At 40.4% G+C, this 21,025-nt stretch overlaps 2 protein-coding genes across 5 annotated transcripts; one reads left to right on the forward strand and one right to left on the reverse strand.

Annotated features, from left to right (window-relative positions):
• The first annotated feature begins 4,356 nt into the window (after nt 1–4,356).
• On the forward strand, nt 4,357–8,776 carry LOC117266174 (immunoglobulin kappa light chain-like). Of its 4 annotated transcripts, none has more exons than XM_033641239.2 (5): nt 4,357–4,491; nt 4,634–4,978; nt 5,078–5,413; nt 7,469–7,562; nt 8,268–8,776. In XM_033641239.2, the coding sequence occupies exons 1-4, from the start codon at nt 4,449–4,451 to the stop codon at nt 7,558–7,560; spliced, it is 816 nt and encodes a 271-aa protein (XP_033497130.2). In that variant the 5' UTR covers nt 4,357–4,448; the 3' UTR covers nt 7,561–7,562; nt 8,268–8,776. The 4 variants fall into 4 exon arrangements, with proteins under 4 accessions (XP_033497130.2, XP_078025611.1, XP_078025610.1 ...); XM_078169485.1 differs by having other exon boundaries at nt 8,281–8,776; XM_078169484.1 differs by having other exon boundaries at nt 7,469–8,776.
• Nucleotides 8,777–11,437: 2,661 nt separating this feature from the next.
• Nucleotides 11,438–19,539, reverse strand: LOC117266115 (uncharacterized). The gene is made up of 7 exons (XM_033641102.2): nt 19,227–19,539; nt 14,908–15,117; nt 14,331–14,660; nt 13,857–14,225; nt 13,229–13,375; nt 13,074–13,117; nt 11,438–12,983 (listed from the first exon to the last, which is right to left on the reverse strand). Exons 2-7 carry the CDS (start codon nt 14,975–14,977, stop codon nt 12,849–12,851), a joined length of 1,095 nt encoding a protein of 364 aa, XP_033496993.1. The 5' UTR covers nt 14,978–15,117; nt 19,227–19,539; the 3' UTR covers nt 11,438–12,848.
• Nucleotides 19,540–21,025: the final 1,486 nt, after the last annotated feature.

Genomic DNA, 21,025 nt, shown 5'->3' on the forward strand with positions numbered 1-21,025 from the left:
GAAGCCTGTAGTCAGATCTCTTCTGAGTAAACAGCCTTGGTGGTTGGTCAAAGGAAGAGAAATGGCTCGCCACAGCTTTTGTCCATCAGCGAAGCCTCTGCATGTGGCTTTGCACATGGCTTTCAAGACACAAGTGCAGACTGCTCTCTCATTCTTGTCTCAAAATACTTAATAAAGGCAGTCAGTCACTCCCAGTCAGTCTCATCCGAAACAGTATTTTTTTTTTTATACACACAATCGAGAGAGAAAGACTGCCGACTTATCATAAAAAGCTTCTTGCCTCTTTGTTATCATTTATCTGTAATTTGAAGCCTAACGATCAGACACCCACTTCAAGGAGTAATGTGTAGGATTTGACCGCATCTAGCAGTGAGGTTGCAGATTGCAACCAACTGAATACCCCTCTGCTTACCGCTCACTGACAGCCATCTACGGTCGCCTTCAGGTGACACAGAAAAAAACACTAAAGGCCCTCTCTAGAGCCAGTATTTCATTTGTCCATTCAGGCTACTGTAGAAACATGGCAACATGTAACATGGCAGACTCTGTTAAAGAGGACTCACTTGCGATGTAGATATTAACGTTTCATTCTACGGTAACACAAACACAACAGTTCTTAGTTGTTAGGTGGTTATAAACTGATGAAAATGTAGTTTTGACTGGAGCAACCTCTGGCTCACCTCAAGCAGTGTGTGCCCCATATAAGCAGAGTCCTTTGTAGTGACATAGGTTCAATTCCAACCCGTGACCCTTTGCTGCATGTCATCCCCCCTTCTCTACCACCTTTCCAGTCCATCTGCAGCTGTCCTATCAATAAATATGAAAACGGCCAAAAAAATAATCTAAAGACAAAACAAAAACATAGTTATGACAAGCGACCATCTTGTAATGGGATCAGTTCAGCCGCGATACAGCAATCTACAACTTGTAATGAACATGGGCCGGGGGTTTAAAGTGGGGTCCAGTGACCCCTTCCGTCATTCCTACCCCCCTACCTTCGGCCCGGTTGCTCGGACCACACCCATCCTCATACTCAACCTTCACTTTGATCTCAACTTCAAAGCTGTACAGTTTTGTCACTACACCTTGCACAGTTGTGACGCTATCATGTTGACAAAACCTGGCCACAGACAGACAGACATGTAAAGACATGATAAAATACTCAAAACCGCTCATGTTGTAGTTCCCACTGAGAGAGGTGTCACCAGGACCACATTTCACCATGATGACACACACTCGGACTCAAAAGGTGAAGACAATACCAGCTGTTGCAACAATGTCGCTCTGGTAAATATTATACTCTATTTCTGCCAGTACATCCCTCAACAACAACAACAACAACAACAACAACAACAACAACAACATGTCTATTCTGAAGTAGTACACATCTGTGACATCCATGGTTTTGATATGTTGAGACATGTCAGAATCACTAAGTTGGGTATATGTATATTGATTAAGGCTTTATTAAGATTAATTTGGCAGCACGGTGGTGCAGTGATGAGCACTGTCGCCTCACAGAGAGAGCATTCCTGGGCCCTTCTGTGCAGTGTTTGCATGTTCTCCCCGTGTCAGCATGGGTTTTCCCACAGTCCAAAGACATGCAGGTTAATTGGTGACTCTAAATTGTCCATAGGTGTGAATGTGAGTGTGAATGGTTGTCTGTCTCTATGTGTCAGCCCTGTGATAGTCCGGCGACCTGTCCAGGGTGTAACCTGCCTCTCGCCCAATGTCAGCTGGGATAGGCTCCAGCCAGTTATGGAAAATATATGAATGAATGAATGAATGAATGAATAAAAATAATTAAAGTTTTGTAATCTCGGGATAAGAGGCCATCAACTGCACATTGACATTAGATGATTCTGAAACCTCAGATTATGTTCAACACCAACAGTTTTAAACCTATTTATTCATATCCTTGTGATGCAGCATGCAAGAAACAATGCTACATAAACATAAAACCATAACACCTGTCAACACAAAACATACATACAAGGGCGTAGTGGCCAGACTACACATCCCAAGCTCTCTTCATATTATAAATCATGCTACAAGTTACTGAGAAACCATCTCCTCCACCACTCCACCCTCTCTTTTCTCTGGTTCATATCATGATACACCGCTGCCAGGTTACACGACTCGTTACACGACTCCGCAACAGACAGACTCTTTTGGGAAAGTCTTAATTGCGGGTAACCTGGAAATCCAGATGCCCCGCCCCTAGCAAATTCGAATTTGCACTGCATGGGAATCTGGCCCCGACGAGCAGGAGCCCGTTGAATCGCAGATCGGACCAATCAGATCAGTCTATCTGACAGAGGTGGGCTCTGGGCAGGCGTAACATGATGAGGACAGCACTGCGCCATAGGAGTCTAATAGTAAACAGCCAAGATGGCAGATGCCGAAGGACCACATCCATTCAATTTAGCTTTGGAAGAAACGCTAAGCCAACTACACTTATCTTTTTCCTTGAGAGAGGAACAGAAGACTGCCCTAGAAGCCTTAGTTTCCAGGAAGGAAGTTTTTGCCGTTTTGCCGACGGGATACGGCAAAAGCATAATAAGCATAATATATCAGTAGTGTCGGTTACAGTAACGCCGTTAGTTTTGGCAGTAACTAATACTCTAACGCTTTAGTTTTTAAATTCAGTAACTCAGTTACCATTACCAAACGCTGCGTTACTCCGTTATTTCTGGCCAGGTTTTAAACGGTGCACAGCATGCAGTATTCCTTCACAAACTGAAGTTCCCTTTCACTAAAACATTTTAGCCCTAAACAATAAATGATAGTCAAGTCACATAGAGGTATATGAACAATTCTTACCAGAGCATCTTAATGAAACACGTCTTTCACCATCTCTGAAGTCACCGTCGACCTGCTGGCCTCACCACAGTGCTGTAACGTTACATTAAGCGGTAGCACTTCTGTAGATTTTTAGTCCCAGTAACGTTATATCCAGTGACATGATATCCATTGTTATCCCGAGGAAGCTTTTAGCTCATTTTCCATATTTGTATCCAAGTACCGTAGTTGTAAAACGTTTAGCTGCCTGACAGCGAGTGACTCCACTGTAGAAGACGGCTGCATGTTTCCTGTACCGTTCAATTGTTTTTTCAAGTTGTAGTCTAACAGTCCCTTGGTTAAACTCCATCCGCTGTCGCTTAGGCAATGCAGCTACGAGCCAATACAGTTAGGAAATGTTTTGGGCTGCAGGGCTGAGTTTCCCAAAACATGATCCTTCTTAGCAACGTTGTCTTCTTTGTGGCTTAGAAAAACTACACTGCAAAAAAAAAAAAAAAAAGTGCCTGACGCCCTCTAGCGTCCCCACTCAGTCATCTACAGCCAGGACATACTCAAAAGTATAGATGACACTAGTGCGCATGCGTCAAGGTCATGGCGTGATGGCGGGGGGGGGGGGGGTAACTAAAAAGTTACTTTTGTCAGTAACGCTGACTGAGTTACTAACTGAGTTACTTTTTAATGAAGTAACTAGTAACAGTAACTAGTTACTATTTTTCAGTAACTAGCACAACACTGTATATGAATTAGCCCCACTGGTCGGCAAACAAATGGGGCTTAGTGCAATGAATACGTCACCTAGTTTTTTGCTCTGATTGGCCATCGTGCTATCCAATTGTGTGCGGCGGCATTTAATATGCCTCCGTTAGTGCCACCCCTTGGGTAGGAAGGGTGTATCATTGAGGGCCAGAGTTTCTGCAGATTTAAATAACAAACAAACAAAAAAGTTATAAGATAATTGTCTTTAACATTAGAGGAAACATAACATTCCACTAAATTTCACAGATTTTCATTCTGGATCACTGCTGAAAATTGTTTAAAAAAAAAAACATCTGAGGTACAATGATCGAACCTGAATGGCATTTAATTTGTTACAGTAACAAAAGTGCTTTGGAAACATCATTATTAACCTCATGGGGTCACAAAGATGACTGATTAATCACTGAGTAATCAGTGTTGAAGACGGACCAGGTCACCACTTTTTTTGAAGGGCCACAAACATGGAGTCATGAAAAAGTAATGCTTAGTTAATCATTAATACAACGCTTGTAATTTAGCAGGATACATGTGCCCTGCTGTAAATGGTCAGTTTTTTGGCCTGCAATTATGTTGATATGCTTGATTCATTCATGCTTTTTTTTTTTTTTTTTTTTTTTTTTTACACATTTAGTCATGTATAAATTCATGATATTTCATATGCCCTGTGTTACCTAAACATCATCTATTGTAACAGTAAAAACAATTATCAATAAATGCATAGGAAAGAGTTGAAAATCGATCATAGATCTGCTAAATTTTTGAGGAAGTTCATTTGCTGCGTTTCAGCCAATCAGGATGATTTCCACTGTGCAGACGATGATGATCTTGTGACTAAACCTTCATTTGGGTAGGAAGACACCAGTTGTGCAAGAGAAGGGTGGTGTACCACAATGATCGAAGGACTGGCTGCTTTGATTCTTCTTAGTACAATGTGTAAGTGCAACTTTACATAATATGATTGTTTACATTTAACAGAGTTAAATTGTCATCCAAAGACAAGTCTCTAATGGCAGATAATTTACATTTGTCATTGTTTTTGTCTTGTGTTGTAAATGTTTTTGTCTCTTTTCTTCAGCTCTGCTTCAAACTGCAGAGGTTCCTCATCAGATCTCTCTGACTGTGGTTGAACTTGGTGGGAATGTTACTTTGCAGTGTCCAGTTTCTGAGAAGGAAGGCAAATTCTTTTACTGGTTCAAACAGCCTCTTGGATATATGGTCCAAACAGTTGCTGCAGGAACTTTTAATCAACAAAAACTCAGCCCACAATTTAATAACTCACGTTTCAAAGTCACAGAGGGAAAGGCTCGCTATCTTCTTACCATCGCAAATGTGAGCAAAGAGGACGAAGCAACATACTTCTGTCAGAATGGAACGGCATATTCACAGAGTTTCATCAGTGGCATCTTCTTGGCTGTTAATGGTAAAATATCTTTTACTTTTTAGTATCTGTGCCAAGTTTTGTGTTGTACAAATAATTTATATCATTTCTTTTGATTTCTTTTTTAACTGAATCATGCAGATCGCAATCAGCAGAAATCTCTCTACGTGAAACAAAGTCCGGAGACTGAGTCGGTCCAGCCGGGCGAAAGAGTGACTCTCCAGTGTTCACTTCTCTCCAACAACAAAGAAACCTCAGATGAGTGTCCAGATGAACACAGTGTGTACTGGTTCAGATCTGGATCAGGAGAATCTCACCCAAGCATCATTTACACTGACAGAGACAAACAAGAGGAGAGAAGTTGTTTCCACAGTCTGTCCAAAACTATACAGACCTCCTCTGATACTGGGACTTACTACTGTGCTGTGGTCACATGTGGAGAGATCCTGTTTGGTGAAGGAACTAAAGTGGAAACAAGTACGTGTTTGCAGTTGTATCTAAATAATTGTATGTTTATATATTGTTTTTTAAAATTGTTTTTAAATACTTTACAAGTCATTTGTCATTTAAAGATCTTATAAGGGGCCGTACACAGGCTGCGTCTTTAACTGCCTGGAAAACGGGAAGTCATGCACTGGGTGGTACTTTTGTGCCTTTTTCATGTGCCATCTGAGGTTGCTCAGCAATCTTAACAAGCAGCGTAGAGCCTATTTACATGAAATCCTGAATGCTGGGCTGATCTTCTTCTGGACACTGTTTATAAGTGTGTAGGCCTATTGTCTGTAGGACAGATGTAAAGCTCTGCGTAACTTTCCGTATTTATCACAGACTTTAGAAAAGAAAGATATCTGTCGGCTGTGACTGATTGTTCCTCGTCACATGACATGGCTTTAAAAACAGTTGAACTTAGTTTATCTCAGGGTGCAGAGGTTGCACCCTGAAAATGGCAGCATCATTTTTACAACCCCTTAGAATGTTATTTCAATTGCAGGTATTATGAGCTAGGAGAACATATTACTCACCATACGAACTGCTGAGATATTGGGATGTGATGACATCACTACATTGGGTCAAACATGAGCGGTCAGACAATCCAACAGGCTGTAAACAAACCCCCAGGTTGGTCAGATTTATCTGGAAGAGAAAACAATGTTAATGATAAATATATTTCTCTAACATTAATTGTTGGTGTACTGGTGGAATTATTTGCAACACTACAGTTGCACTCAGATTTTGTTTTACTTCCAAATAAAGTGGTGGTTGATCTGGTCAAACTGCCATTCTGTTTACAACCTGCCTGACCCTTCTTTCAGTGATGTCGCCGCATTCTCTTTTGGTGCAGAGGGATGTTATTATGACTGACTGAGCAAAAACTAAAAGCATAAAACCCTAGTTTTTCTTTAAAGGCATAGTATGCAACATGTTCTGCATAGTGGTGGTAAAAACACAACATTCAAACTTGGCCCCTCCTCCTTGCCTTCACGAGACAAATCAGCAGCAGTGAAGCAAGGTAGAGAGCGAGTGAAGAGATGGAGAAGTGTAAATGAGAACAAAGAAACAAATTAAAGAAATTAATATAAGCCTTATTTTCAAATTGTGTCATGGCAATTATGTTCTACAGCACAAATAAATACACCCACACCTCTGCACAATCCCGCAGGAAGTTGCTGCACTGCCAGATTTTGTGTGAAATCAGCTGAACTGCATGCGTCATCCTGACCACTTGGCTACTCTGCAGTGTGTGTCTAAACCTCGACTTCAATCAAACAGACACACAGACCTGCAGCTTGCATCCACAGAGCAGAGGAAAGGGTTCTCAACGGGCCAAAAGAATTGAACCGAGCTAAGAGCTGAAGCCTGAACCCGGCCCATCCAAGATTATCTCATAAAATACTGAGCCCTAGCCCGTCTGGTTTTTGTGACCCGTTGGGCTAGGGCTTAGATTGAGAGCTCTCACAGAGGAGAGAGACGGAGACAGCAGAGCAACCTGGTTGCTATACTTTTAGAGAGAACTGACCTCGCGCTGCTATTGGCTGGGGGCTACACACCACTGTCCAAAGACTGACACCAAGAAATGTTCCAAACAAACCAAAATGAGAAGAAAATTTAAAAATACAGGCAGAGGGCAGGTTCTCTGCAGATACAAACACTGACACACACTGTTAGTGGGTCATATGTGACGATTGAGAGGGATTAATTTTGTTTGAGTATATATATTGTTGTTGGTTGTTTTGTTTTTTTTTGTCAAATTCCTGTACAGTATATTTCTTTATAATTATGATTTTTTTTTTAAATTAACAACTCTGACACAAATGTTATAAATAGAAATGCCAGAATTATTAATTAATACTATCAATCATTGCCATAAATATTTTAAAATTAAATTAGAATATTTTAAATACATAGAATTTGATAGAATAAATAATATCTCCTGCAGAGAGTTAGCTCTTTACTGTGGAGTCACCTAAAAATCATGGGTGAGGTAACAGTAAAGAAGGAGTAACTTTCAGCTGACATTTTCTTTAACTTCAGGACAACAGTGGGACCCAGTTGTCATCATCCTCAGCATACTGTTGGCTCTCTGTGTGATTGTGATCGCCATCCTTATTTTCTCAAGAAACTGAAGGTAAGTTTAGTAATACTACAAAGATGGAGTACATGACATGTTTTTACAATTTTCTTTTTGTTCATGAAAACATACCTATTGGCTTTATTTTACACTTGGTCATGATGTCATAGCACTAAATGAATGCCCACGCATTCTCATCCCAGGTTGTCAAATACCTACGTTTTTTCACAACCCTCAGTGTGTGATACTGACGCCACAGGAATTCTTTAGCTTCTCTATGCACAGCTGTCTCCTGGAGGAAACACAATGTAACACAGGGTTGAAGTTGTGAAATGGTCAAGGTTGAGGCTAAAAAAGAGAAAGGTTCTTAAGATTCAATAACAACATGTTTTGGGTTAAAATAAGTACGTAATGTGACGTAAATACGCCACACAAGTTACACAATTGACAGACTGATGGAATTTATGAAACACTTAAACTACAATGACTTTTGGTTACACAGAGGACACAAACAGCGGCCTCCTGGGTGAAAGTATGTTTGACCCATCCACCTCACCTCCCACCTGCTGTATTCAGACTTTATATTTCATCAGTATTGCCTCGGATGGGTTTACACTGTAATTAGTTTAAAGCCCTGTGCGTCTTATAGACTCACCAAAGGGTGCCTTTGGGGTCAATGTCACATGCAGAGGGGTATGACAAAGGATCAGTATTTGATGATCTGGGAATGATAGTGGGCCACTAAAACCTTTGTTTCAACAGCTGTTGTTTTTAGGATGGTGACACAGAGGCACGGACCTTTCTCTACAATGGAAGAGGAAGAATACGAGACGATAGTGGCAATGACAAGCGCCGACCTCTGTTTGGGTGAAATCCACTGATTGTCAAGAAAGTTCAATTCTTTCTAATGTAAGAAAGCCATTGAAGTATTGCATGGCTTATATGTCTGTTAACGTTAAATTTACAAGAGCATAGTTGTGTGTTGTTTATTTAAACTTAAGGCTGAAATTATGGACTTGTTCCCTGTAACTATGGCAAATATTTTTCAGACATTTTCCACTCTACATTTACACCAAGTGAGGAAAAGTTGTAACTATTTATAGGCAGTGATGAATAAAATGTTTATTTGTAAAAATGTATACATATGTATCAATGTGTGTGTGAATGTGTAATGCACAAAGGCTATCGCCAGCTAGTTGTGTTTTCTGTTTGTTCATGTCATGTGATTTTGTGGTTGTTTGCAATTGTGAAGCGACCTTGGGTTTCTTGAAAGGCACTATATAAAATTGATTTATTATTATTATTTATTATTATTAAATAAAAACAGGATAACATCATAAATCTTACACTGTCATTTTTGAGAAAACGTTTTTGTTTGCATTGTAGAGTTATTCCTGTCAGCATAGGACTCAACATCAGTGTTTAATATTAATCTGCTGCCACCCCGACCTGTTAAATCATTATTACTGTTTTTAAAACTAGTATTACAATAATTTGATATGCGTTGTGATTTGACAAAAGTAGACGTTTGCAAAAAAAATTATCTCATTTATTTCACAATAAAGTCTCACATAAATACTGTAGATAGAAATGCAGTTTTCTTGACCTGTCCATCACCCCTACTGCCTGCCCTATAGGGACTTTCCAGCACCTTATATTACGTCATTACCGGCAGAGTTTCAACTTGACACCGTCCAGTGGCTTATCATACCGCCAAGACAGGTGCTGTCCCGCCACACTATGAACTAATGCTGCCCATCCGCCTATAAAACTGCTGCAACAGGAGCAATCTGGCCCACTGTCGGTGTATTTTAACACTGCAAAAGGTCATATCTAGCAACTTTACATATGTCGCCCGGCCGTGAGTCATATTGCCATGAAAGGTGGTTTTTGCCGTCAGGTGTCTGATGTCGAAATCACTGACAAAGTGGTCGTATTCGACGATTTCAGAAGAAGGAATAGGCTGGATTACGTCTCAAATGGCCTTTTTTTTTGGTTTGGTATTACTTGTTGTATTTGTATCTGTTGTGTACTGTGAATGTAGTGTCTATATTGTTTGTTGTCTATAAGAGTTTTCCTGGTGGCAAATCGGTCTCCCCATTCGGGATTAGTAAAGTTTTCTAATCTAGTAGTACAATTTACTTAGGTCCACTGGTGAAACCTGAAAACGCTTCTTGTATTCATCCTTCTTGCACCTCTAACCTCACTGCACATCCTGCTGAAGCCTGTAGTCAGGTCTGTTCTGAGTAAACAGCCTTGGTGGTTGGTCAAAGGCAGGAAAATGGCCCGCCACAGCTTTTGTCTATCAGCGTAGCTTCTGCATGTCGCTTTGCATGTCGCTTTTGAGACACAAGTGCAGACTGCCTTTGTTAAAAGCTTTGAGACAAGAAAGAGAAAGCGGTCGGTCTCTACCAGTAGATACCATTTCAAAAGGCTGAATTTTTCAAGCAAAGCAGAAAGAAAAGCAGAGTGTATGTGTAGAAACATAAGAAGCTTTCTATTCCTTTATCTTTCATATATTATTGATGAAGTCTAAGGTTGATGGACAACTATAACCCTGTCAAATTGGAAATGGTAAAGGCTCAGGCTGGGTTAAATGTTTACCCACTACAAGGATACTTAACTTGCCTTGCAAAATGACAGCAGACCAGTGGCCAGTTAATAAAGTTAAAAAAACAACAACAATATTTATAAATAATTAGCCTGGATTTCTGTTGGGAGGTCCAAGTGGTCATCTTTTGGCACTTATATATCAAGCTCTATATTTATGCTTTTTATGCACTCTTGCACCTTATTTACATTAAACGTACAAAAAAGTCTTAGTGTGAATTAGACTATGGTCAGGGGGCCAGATTTGGCCTACAGGCCAAGAGCTGAGTATCACTACTAAATCACTGTACATTGTAAAATTCCAGTGGATAAATTATCATTGAATTACATAATATGATACATAAGACAAGAGTTCCTGGAGTGAGCTAAATTAATCTATAAAATAGTCAGAGCAAAGCTGATCCTTGTTTAAAGTGCTCCAAGCAGCTTTCCTCTCAGACAAAAATGCTGTGTGTGAAAACAGCCACAATCCTCTAGATGCTCTGAGTCACAGGCAGAAAAGAAAGTATAATGACTAATACCACCTAGTCAGTTGGTTTGTTAATGTGTTGAAGGCCACAGTACTCCATAAGTATATCACAGTGCTGTCTAGAATGTAAACCTTTGTTCTAATGCCGTTTTGTTTACAAAAATGTTCATATTGTCTTCACAGAGGTGCATCGTGAATCTAAAGTTATTTTAAAAATGATCTTTATAAAGGGGACCTCACATCTAATTTGGGTGTAAGGCATGGAAGGATTACTGAATAGATCTACTGGGCACAGGTGGCCCAAAGTGTAAACAGAATGTCAACCACATTACAGCATATTGACCATTAAGAGCTTAAAAATAACCACAAAGAAATGCAAAGCAACTCCAAAGAGACAGAAAAACCACAATAAGATGCATTGTGACTACAAAGGAATGGTGTTGAGGTGTGTGTGTGTGTGTATGTGTGTGTGTGTGTGTATGTATCATCCACATATGAAATGATTATTTTATTATCAAAATATGGTTAAATGGTGCACTTATTTTAAAGGAACGAGGGGAATAAATCCATTTGCTACTACTGGACTTGTTACCTTGTCTTGCAAAATCACACATGAAAACAGACTAATTCTGAAGAAAATAAAACAGCAGCACCAAGTTCTTCTAATGCCCCCCTACAGGCTATTCTGCCACATTAAATGAGTGAGAATTGAATTAATGATAATTTCCCCCCCCACTTAATACCATCAGTATTAATGGCTGGCTGTTGCATATTGTCTTGTGTGGTTGTCACATACTGAAAAACAAGATTGTCATTCTGACATCAGCAGTGTGGCACAGGAAAAGACCAAGTATGATTTCTGCTATGTGGTCTTTGTTTATTGATGAAAAGAGCTGCCTGGCTCTCTCTGCGTGGTCACAGACCTATAACTTACTTTTTTGTTCTTTCACTGTGACTGGAGCAGCATTTCCTGTCATATACATTTCATTAAACAGCACTGAATAACAGCAGCAGTTTCCTGCTGAGACTTAAATCACATAACCACATTACACATCAAGTTTCCCCTACATTATGTTTAGAATCACTATGCAGAGCTTTGATTTTAAAAATGTTCATGTTAAAAGTAAGACTTAAGAAAGACTTAATATAACCTGGTTGGATAAAGACACAAAGTGCAACAGCAACATATCAGTGTGAAAGCAATAAAGATAGGTGAAGGGAAGACGTTCACTCTCACTGTGCTCATCACGGTTTCACAAAATTCACCTAAGTCCAACATACATGAATGAAACAAAAAGCACTACTTTGATTTAATCATCTAGTCTTACACATGACCACAAAACATTAAATTAAAAGTCTACTGTGTAGGATGTTAATGGCATCTTGGGGTGAGGTTGCAACCACCTGAAACCTCTCCTGTGTGACAAGCATGCAGGATAACTATGGTGGCTGACGTGAAAATGCAATAATGCGAATGGTCCGACCTAGATCCGGTGTTTTGGTTTGTCCATCCTGAGGCACAGTAGAAATAACATGACAGACTCTGCAGAGGAGAACCCACCCGTATGGAGGTATAAATGACTCATTCTAAGGTAACAAAAACGTAATGATGTTTAATATCAGGAGATTAAAAACTGAATCAAACATAGTTATTAATACTAAATTCTATCTATCTCGCTAAATCCTACATACTGGACTATTAAAATGTACATTATATGTATAACAAAACAAAACCAAAAAAAACAACAACAAAAAAAATCACCTACATGTAATAGCCACATATAATAACCGCCTCTAGCTTTACAGATGCTGTACAGGTCATACAGAGCATTAATACAGCTGCTGAGTAAAAATATACTTGAGTAATGAGTCCTGAGCAGAGACTGAAGTCACGTTCTCTCGGTGTGTGTGTGTTGTAATCCAAGCTTCTTTGTTCTTTGTTGTTGTAGACAGTCCAACTATGCGTACATGTTAATGTTAATGCATTTAAGTTCCTCTGTGTTTATCCCACTGGCTCGCTAATCGCTGTTGCTCTGCGCTGGCAATGTTTGGAGGGTTACATGTGAAATCTATTCCACTACAGGTTATTAAATACATGCCCAAATATGTAATTTGTATGGTATTAGATTACTCAAACTAAGTTACATATTATGAATACTCTGAATTACTTTTGAAATACTGACAGATCGTCTTGCTGAGCTCATTTGCCTGGGTCTTACATTGCCATGTGGTACGAACTGATCTCAAACAGTCCAGTTAACCTGCTAATCCAACCCAAAGGCCTTGACAGCTGCGTAGATCCTCTCTTTCTCTGCTGCCTTTGAATCCTGTGTTCCACCACTGTCAGTTTTCATCACGGAGAAGACGACAGCAGAATAAGCCCATGTGTCTTCACCTCTCTGAGGAAATGTATCACAAATCATGTGAGATATGAGAGACACAAATACCAATAAAGAAGCATCATAACATTTTTGCTTAGTGGATCTTACCTTTAAATTCCTTTTTGCAAGATACTGCTGCAGGGAAACAGCAGCTATAATAAAAGATAAAAAGTATTATGCACTTATTTACAACAGTTATGCTACAACACTAATGATGTTAACATTTGCTAAATAACGTGATATAATGAGGTAACTTCTATTACCTTCATTATTGCAATAACCACATTTGTTGTTCTTGATGACGTAAACGAGGACGGCTATAACAATCACACTTATAGCCAGGACAGCACACAGGAGGAGCAGAATTACTCTGTCCTCCAGTAAAACATCAGTAGACCCTGAGCTGGCTCCTGAAACATTCAGAAGGAACACACAATTACATTAAGTAAAAGTAAATTAATATGCATTTAATGAACATGTATTTGCTTGATCATTCTGGGTATTATTGGACTTCTGATCAAGACTATTTAATACTTAAATATCAAAATTTCCTTATTAAACTCCGATCAAACTGACAATGTACAGTCAACCATTGTTCAAACCGGCAGAACTTTTTATCCTTTCCTTCCTATCATTAAGACAGGAAGAAACCAAATATCTTCTAAAATGATGGGATCAATTTCAGAGAAATGTGTGTAAAATGAAGCCTTAGACATTTACAACATTTCCATTTCATGCAGCAACAAAAACATGTCTTAGGTTAGAACAAGGTGATAACAATATACAGTATATTATGCTGTCAAACAGTGTGGACTAAGATGATTTTTCCAAACTTGAAACCACTTAAGGGGCATAAAGAAAGAAAACTGGGTCAACAGAATGATGAGTTACCTTCAATGTTCAGTTTTGTTCCATTTCCAAACAATATCTCTCCACATGTGGCCACAGCACAGTAATAAGTCCCGGCATCAGAGGAGCTGACCTTCTTGGAGAAGTGATAAACACAACTATTTGGAGGAGAACGTGCATCAGGTTTCTTGTCACATTCATCAGGTCCATTTCCATGAGTGTAGATGATGTTTGGGTGAGATATATGTGATCTGACACCGAACCAGTGCACGCTGGTTTCACCTGGACAGGACTTCTTCTTAGAGTCTGAGAGGACTGAACACTGAAGGGTGACGGAGTCTCCCGGATGAACTAGATTAGATACTGCTGGCCACTGAACAACAGTATATCTCGACGTACTCTGAGTGTTTCCTACAAAATATAATGCAAATTGTAAGAATGTTGTCTATATTCTGTAGTTAAGGAGGCAAAGTTGGAACATCTACACACTACTGAAAATACATAGACATTCATTACCTTTTAAAGACAAGTATGTGCTCCTCCACTCATCCTTACTCCAGCTACTGACAGCACAGTGATACACAGCCTCATCTTCTTGGATCGTCTTTAAAATGGTCAGAGTGCTCATGGTTGTGGTATGGTTTACATTAAATCGTGAGGGAGGAAACCCTTGTTCAAACGTAGGAATTGCAGTGCCTTTCAGCAGTGTAGACATTAAGGTAAGTGTATCACCAATACTCTGTTTGTACCACTTGGTTCGTGAGTTACTATACTCAGAATCATGGTAAATGCATGTGAAGGTCACAGGTTCGCCAAGTTGAACTGTGGTCACTGGAATCAGTGCATCTGAATTAAAAGACAGAGCGGAAAACATATTACTAAACATGATCCATATACTTTTATACACACATTTATTTCTGTAACTACTGCTAGAAATATAAAGTTGGTTTGTTTCATTACATACAACTGTTCAGAGAAAGGTGGCCAGAATTAGCTTACTACAAATAAGTAAAAAAAAATACTTGAAACAAAGTTTTCCCCCTACAAAACACTCAAATAATAAATTGTTTGGACAGAGTTAGAAAGTACTCACATCCCTGATGGAAAAGAAGAAGTGCAATCCATGAAAGGATCATCCTCATGTCTCTTGTTGGGATCTTCATAGGTTTGAATAGTAAAGGTGATGATATAAGGTGATATGAGATGGTGGTGATGGGTCAGACTGTCACAGTAGGAGGTTTCAAAAGTACATTTCCTGTCACAATGCTCTTATGCAACTTCATGACTTCTGAGGTGTTGTGGTCTGTTTGAATAGAAGACAGCAATGCAGAAAAACATGAGCAGTCAGGTGGTGGAGTATTTTTCGTAGCTGTTATCAGCTATTTCTACACTAAAGTTAGTTTCTATAATGTATACGAAAACCAGACCAGGTATTCAGCTCTCTTTGGCTGGTTCAGGGATGAAAATTTTGCCAGACTATCACAGGGCTGACACACTAAGACAAACAACAATTGACACTCACTTTCACACCTATGGCCAATTTAAATCAAGGTTGCAAAACACACCCTAGAATTACTGTAATCTCGCTGCTACAAAAATAAAGTAAGGGGGACATCAGTTCAGGCCACTAAAGCAAAAAAAAAGGCAAGAGAGTGCAGAGTTGGGCCCAAGAATTCATTAAAGTATAGTGTTAGCCTACACTGTAGCTAATTAACTTTGTAGTTTTTGCCCTTCAGGGCTATTGCAACTGCTGTTTGGTCTATACTGCTTCAAAAGCCTTTTCACAACATGAAATATATATCATAATTCCTTCTCTAAAATCTTTTTTACATTGCTGTGAAAACATCAACAAATTTGGCCTCCATACATTTCACAAGATTACATGTGAACACATCATATGACCCTTACAATTTACCTTTGCTCAATGCTCATTTTTACTGAAGACAGCTTAAATGCGTCATAATAGGCTATTACTAAGTGCAACCTCTGTCAGCAGTTAGATCCAGCCACAAGCTGCCTACAGCCAACATGGACAAGCTCTCCTGCTGCTGATGTCAACACAGATTCACTGTCTACGAAGTAGCATCGTCCAAAAGAGTTAATGATCAGCTGTCAAACCTTTGAGTATGGCAATCTGCCAATAAAGATTGGTGGCCAGTCTATCAGAGCGCCCATATCTGGGGGTGCTCTATATAAAATCCTTGCTTGTCCCAACCCTGGCAGCTTTAAGTAGAAATAGTGTATGGGGAGATTTTATAGCAGCGGTGCCAGGGGAGAGACAGGCTAGCTTTTGCTAAATCAAAACAACTCATAGCCTAATCAGGCTAGTGTAAAATGTACATAGTGTAAAATGTACATTATGCTGTATTGGTGAAGACTTAGAACTACAATTTGAGACCATAAACGGTGTTCACTGTGTAAATAAATCAAGTGAAAAGTAGGGTCATTTTCTCACAGACTTCCATACAATCGGATATCTTTTTGCAACTAGTGGAGTCGCCCCCTGCTGGTGATAAGAAAGAATGCAAGTTTAAGGCACGTCTGCATAAAGCCTTGTTCACATTACACGATTTTCACCGTGATTTTGACGTCGCAGAGGATCTTGAGAGCCACCTTGGGTCAGAGGGGAGTCGGCAGATAAGTCTGCCACAACGAGTCCTCATGTTTGAACAAGCCTACGAGCAAGTCGCCCCCTCGTCTGTGATTGGGACTGGATATCGGGCATGCTAGAAAACTGGAGAAGTGTGACACGATTGACAAATTAGCATCAGCCAATGAGAGGTGGGATACATCCCATGTCAGCACGCAGTTTCTCTCAAAAGATCTGGCAACACTGACAAGCCGGCAAGCACCAACAACAATGGCAGCATCCACAGGATCACGGGAGCGCACTGTGTTTGGACCCAGGCCCTGGAGGTAGATCTGATTCAATACTGGGAAGAATATCCATGCCTTTACGATGTGTCGTCTCCAAGTTTGGTGACGTCACCGCATTATCTGGGGCTCTGTCGGCAAGGGCTTGGTGGAGAAATCTTGTGGTGTGCACACACAGGTCGTAACGCAGTTGGCGAGACTCCCGATGACAGAAACACACGTCGCCAGGTATGAACACTCAAAAGATAACGATATTCTCCGCGACGCAAAATCGGGGTGAAAATCAAGTATTGTGAATTAGCCTTAAGTTTCACTTTTTAGATCTGTAGCTAACCTTTTGGTCATGAACAAAAGTATTGTACAAATTAAAACTCTGACCTGATGAAGACACTTGATTAAAAAATTAAGGCAGATCACCAAAGTTATAAGAGTTCATCTTGTTAGAACTATGAATGTCTATAAAATTTTGCTGCTCTCAAATGCAAAGAGTGGTCTTGACCCACTTTCAGTAAGGAAATGGCTGTATGCATGAAGTAGGTAGCTGGAAAAATGCACCTGTTTTCAGTTTTGTTTTCTGAGAATTGAGCCGATAAATGTGACCAACAGACACATTACACCAACTAGCTTTCGTGTCAAAGGTGTCGCACATCCACTGACAGACTGTTCTGTGGTTGAACCATCTAACCTTCAACACACAAACAGCATTAGATCTCTCTTAGATGTTGACTAACAGGTTCCTTTTCAAACTGTCTTAGTGTGGTTGCTTTGTCTGCCCCTGAGCTAAAATGCCTCTGTTCTCAGCAGCCCAGATGAACTGGACCACAGCAGGACACTGCATCAGACATTTGTTAAAATACTGTTTCTGCATCAGTGGCGCTGGCAGTCGTAAGCCTGTACACACTGTGCATACATTTTTTCAATGATTTATCCTCCCATCTTGAAAATAAAATTGTGACAAAAGCAGCAGATCGTGTCTTTGGGTTCTTTTTTAGTGATGAATGTGCCTAAGATGCATTTTTTGCCTGTGTCCACTCACTATGACACAAATACATTTGGTGCACATGTCATGGGCCAGTGGTCAGAGTATGATAAACATTTCTGCTCCTCAATTGTAATGCTAGCAATATTGTGTTACTTAGCTTGTGTGTTAGCAAGCAAAAGTGGTTAGAAATGAGCAAACAAAAACAAGGCTTTTGAAATAAGAAAGCCAACAAACCTCAGCAGAGAAGAATATGCAGAGAGCACCAAGTCTGCTAACGCTACTGCCGCTAGCATTAACGTTACAATGACAGAGGCTAGCAGCTTTGCAAAGCGATGAGCTCTGGGAGGAATCTATTGCTGCAGCTACCCTCATCAATGACTGCTGTGCAAGCTCAGAATACTTCGATGTCTTGTCTCAGGAGCAAAAATCCTCGGTATGTGGTACCTCAGCATCTCAGGATGACATTGGCAGTGTGAAAAGGTAGGAATACTACTTAATTTTCTCATCTGGCCCTTTTATTGTTTATTATAGCAGCTTGGTTTGGGCTTCAAGTTACATATTGTTATTGTGTATTTTTTATACCTCAGTGGTGATGTTGCTGTGATGCTGCTGCAAAATGAGGAGATCTGTTGTCTGCTAAACGACTGTAAGTTTCTCTGAGCTATATTCAGTGTTTACTATAGTATTCTATTATTTTGCTGGCTGTTGTCGTCAGGTCTGTTGGCTTGTCTTTGAAATGCATGTGGTAGGCTAATCAGAGTTTTATGGTGGTGTTGCGTCGGTAACATTAGTGTTAATCTCTTGCTCACTCACCGAGTAGACTGCGTATGTCAATGTGTGGGAAACTACATGTTAAAGGTACCCTACAAGTGGGCGGGTGGTTCCTGTGCCTACTATGAAATATAATCCTGCTGGTGCCACTGCTCTGTATTAACTATTTCCTGACAAGCAACGTCATGTGGTTGTATCGTTGAATCTTGACTGCCAGCTCTTGGTGGCAGCAGGAGAAGCAGTATGTTGTAGTTGCAGCAGATGTAATAGTGATCAATCTGGGGGGAAGGTTGGCCATACAAAATGATTTTGACACAGGAGAGCACTGTTTGCTTCCTGTTTCCTCCCAACAGTGAATGTCTGTTTCTATGAACCATAATCATTCCCTAATCTTAAACTCCCTGTTCAGGCACAACTGCGTAGCCATCCACAGCTTCAACACCATCAAGTTTGCTGACTGCACGACAGTAATCGGCTGGATCACGGACAATGACAATACAAAAAAATGGTCAGAGCCCTGATGTCTTGACGCTATGACCACAACCTCAATCTCAAAGTCAGCAAAACCCAGGCCCAGACACACCAAGTTGCACATGAACACCCCGCAAAGACTACAGCCAATGGCCAACCAGTGCATACGTTCTGTGTCTGCATGAGGAGATAACTCTGTACACCAGCAGGTGGTGATGAAATTGTCATTCAAAAAGAAAAAAAATAAAGCTGAAAGGGGACAGTGTGGGGCAACGGTGTGGGAAACACTGCCTACTAGGGCGAAAGACACTCACCGACGGCCCAAGATTGGCTGAAGGCTGACCATTAGCTTGGTGCACCAGGGCCTTAAGGAGCTGCTTTTGGAATACAGGAAACAACAGGGAGAAGGACAAGCCCCGATCTTCATCAATGGGACTACAGTGGTGAGGGTCAGCAGCTGCACGTTCTTGCGGTTTACGTCAGTAAGGTCTGGTCTCAGCACACTGACACCATCACAGAGACAGCACGACAATGGCTCTTCTTGCTCCAGAGGCTGAGGAGGTTCAATATAGACTTAAGAATATTCTGCAACTTCTACAGGCACATCAAGACTATCCCCACCGACTGCATCACCGCCTGGTACGATCACTATGGCACTTTACCTTTAAACCATCACCTTACCCTTATACTGGGTTCACACTGGATGCCAAAGTGCCACAATTTTCTGTGGAGTGCTGCCCACTTCCTTTTGCCCACGGCGGCAGAACTGAGCTCCATGGCTGGCTCGCCATCTCCAGCTATACTTTCAGCGTCTGGTCTATTTTTACCTGAGAGCAAATCTGGCAAAGAAACGCACTGATGATCTACTGTAAACAATATAAAAGATATATAAATGATCTATTGATGATAAATGATAAAATATGCAAGCCATGCATGGCTGGAAATCAACTTTTTTGTCCACCCACCACTGGCTGGTGGATTCCAAAGTCTACAAGCCCCTCACTAGATTACCATTGTTTTGGGGTTTTTTTCGCTGGTGGGTGAAGCAAAAACCAGAGGCCACTGAAAAGCTCCCAGTGTGGTGTGACACAGTGTGGTGGTAGACGGAAAAAAAAGGCTGGAAGGTAGCCCAACTGCACCCTGTGGACATTTCCCCTTTCCTCCCTCACAGACAAGATGGTGGCGAAGGTAATAAAAATGGAGATTTATTCATATCATGCCTTACTTTAATGGATTATATCATATCGGGTATAGACGTATAGACTTAATCTGCAGATGCTCCACTCCAAAATGAGGCCAAACTTATCCAGGGATGTCAGTTTCTAAGGCACAGTGAAGGCCAAAATGTCGCCTGCAGCAGACAGTAATGCTTGTTATTTCTATCTGAGCTGAATTCTGGAAAACTTACGAGGAGTCAAATAAAATACCGTATATAACGGTACAAAACAGCCAATAAAACACGCATTTCAGCAATTATGAATCACCGCAACCCAGAGAAGTCCTTTAGCATACAGTCATAAATGTGTATACAAACTAGGAGTTTGCAAGATTATCTACAGACAGTCTCTCTCTCTCTCTCTCTCTCTCTCTCTCTCTCTCTCTCTCTCTCTCTCTCTCTCTCTCTCTCTCTCTCTCTCTCTCTCTCTCTCTCTCTCTCTCTCTCTCTCTCTCTCTCTCTCTCTCTCTCTCTCTCTCTCTCTCTCTCTCTCTCTCTCTCTCTCTCTCTCGTCGTCCTGACGTTAGGGGACTTGATGAAAATATGAGTCATTTTTTGAAGGTAGTATGAACTGGCCTCTTTTGTGGTTTAGGAATGAGAAATCAATTGACACACCTGAGTTTGACTAAACCATACAAAACAGATTTGGTGTGAAAGCCACTGTGGCTATTGTAGAAATTATAGTGGCTTTTGCAGTAGAGAAAGAAGTTCACTAACACCACAAGACCACAGTGTGAAAATATTCTCTTACAAGTAAAATCCCTGCATTCAAAACTGCACTTAGGTCAAAGAAAATGCAGAATTGCCCATTTTGGAAAATATGCTTCACATTATATCCTTAAAATATAACTTTTGATGCATTTATGTGTATTTATTTTCATCGTATATCCTTGATGG

This window comes from Epinephelus lanceolatus, chromosome 7 (genome assembly GCF_041903045.1).
Source record: "Epinephelus lanceolatus isolate andai-2023 chromosome 7, ASM4190304v1, whole genome shotgun sequence".
NCBI classification, from domain to species: domain Eukaryota; kingdom Metazoa; phylum Chordata; class Actinopteri; order Perciformes; family Serranidae; genus Epinephelus; species Epinephelus lanceolatus.

Coding starts and splice junctions, on each gene's coding strand:
- LOC117266174 (XM_078169484.1), top strand. CDS start 4,449: ATGATCGAAGGACTGGCTGCTTTGATTCTTCTTAGTACAATGT. Junction 4,492..4,633: donor GATTCTTCTTAGTACAATGT/GTAAGTGCAACT, acceptor TCTTTTCTTCAG/CTCTGCTTCAAACTGCAGAG. Junction 4,979..5,077: donor CATCTTCTTGGCTGTTAATG/GTAAAATATCTT, acceptor TGAATCATGCAG/ATCGCAATCAGCAGAAATCT.
- LOC117266115 (XM_033641102.2), bottom strand. CDS start 14,977: ATGAAGATCCCAACAAGAGACATGAGGATGATCCTTTCATGGATTGCA. Junction 14,661..14,907: donor TCTTCTTTTCCATCAGGGAT/GTGAGTACTTTC, acceptor CTTTTAATTCAG/ATGCACTGATTCCAGTGACC. Junction 14,226..14,330: donor CACATACTTGTCTTTAAAAG/GTAATGAATGTC, acceptor TATATTTTGTAG/GAAACACTCAGAGTACGTCG.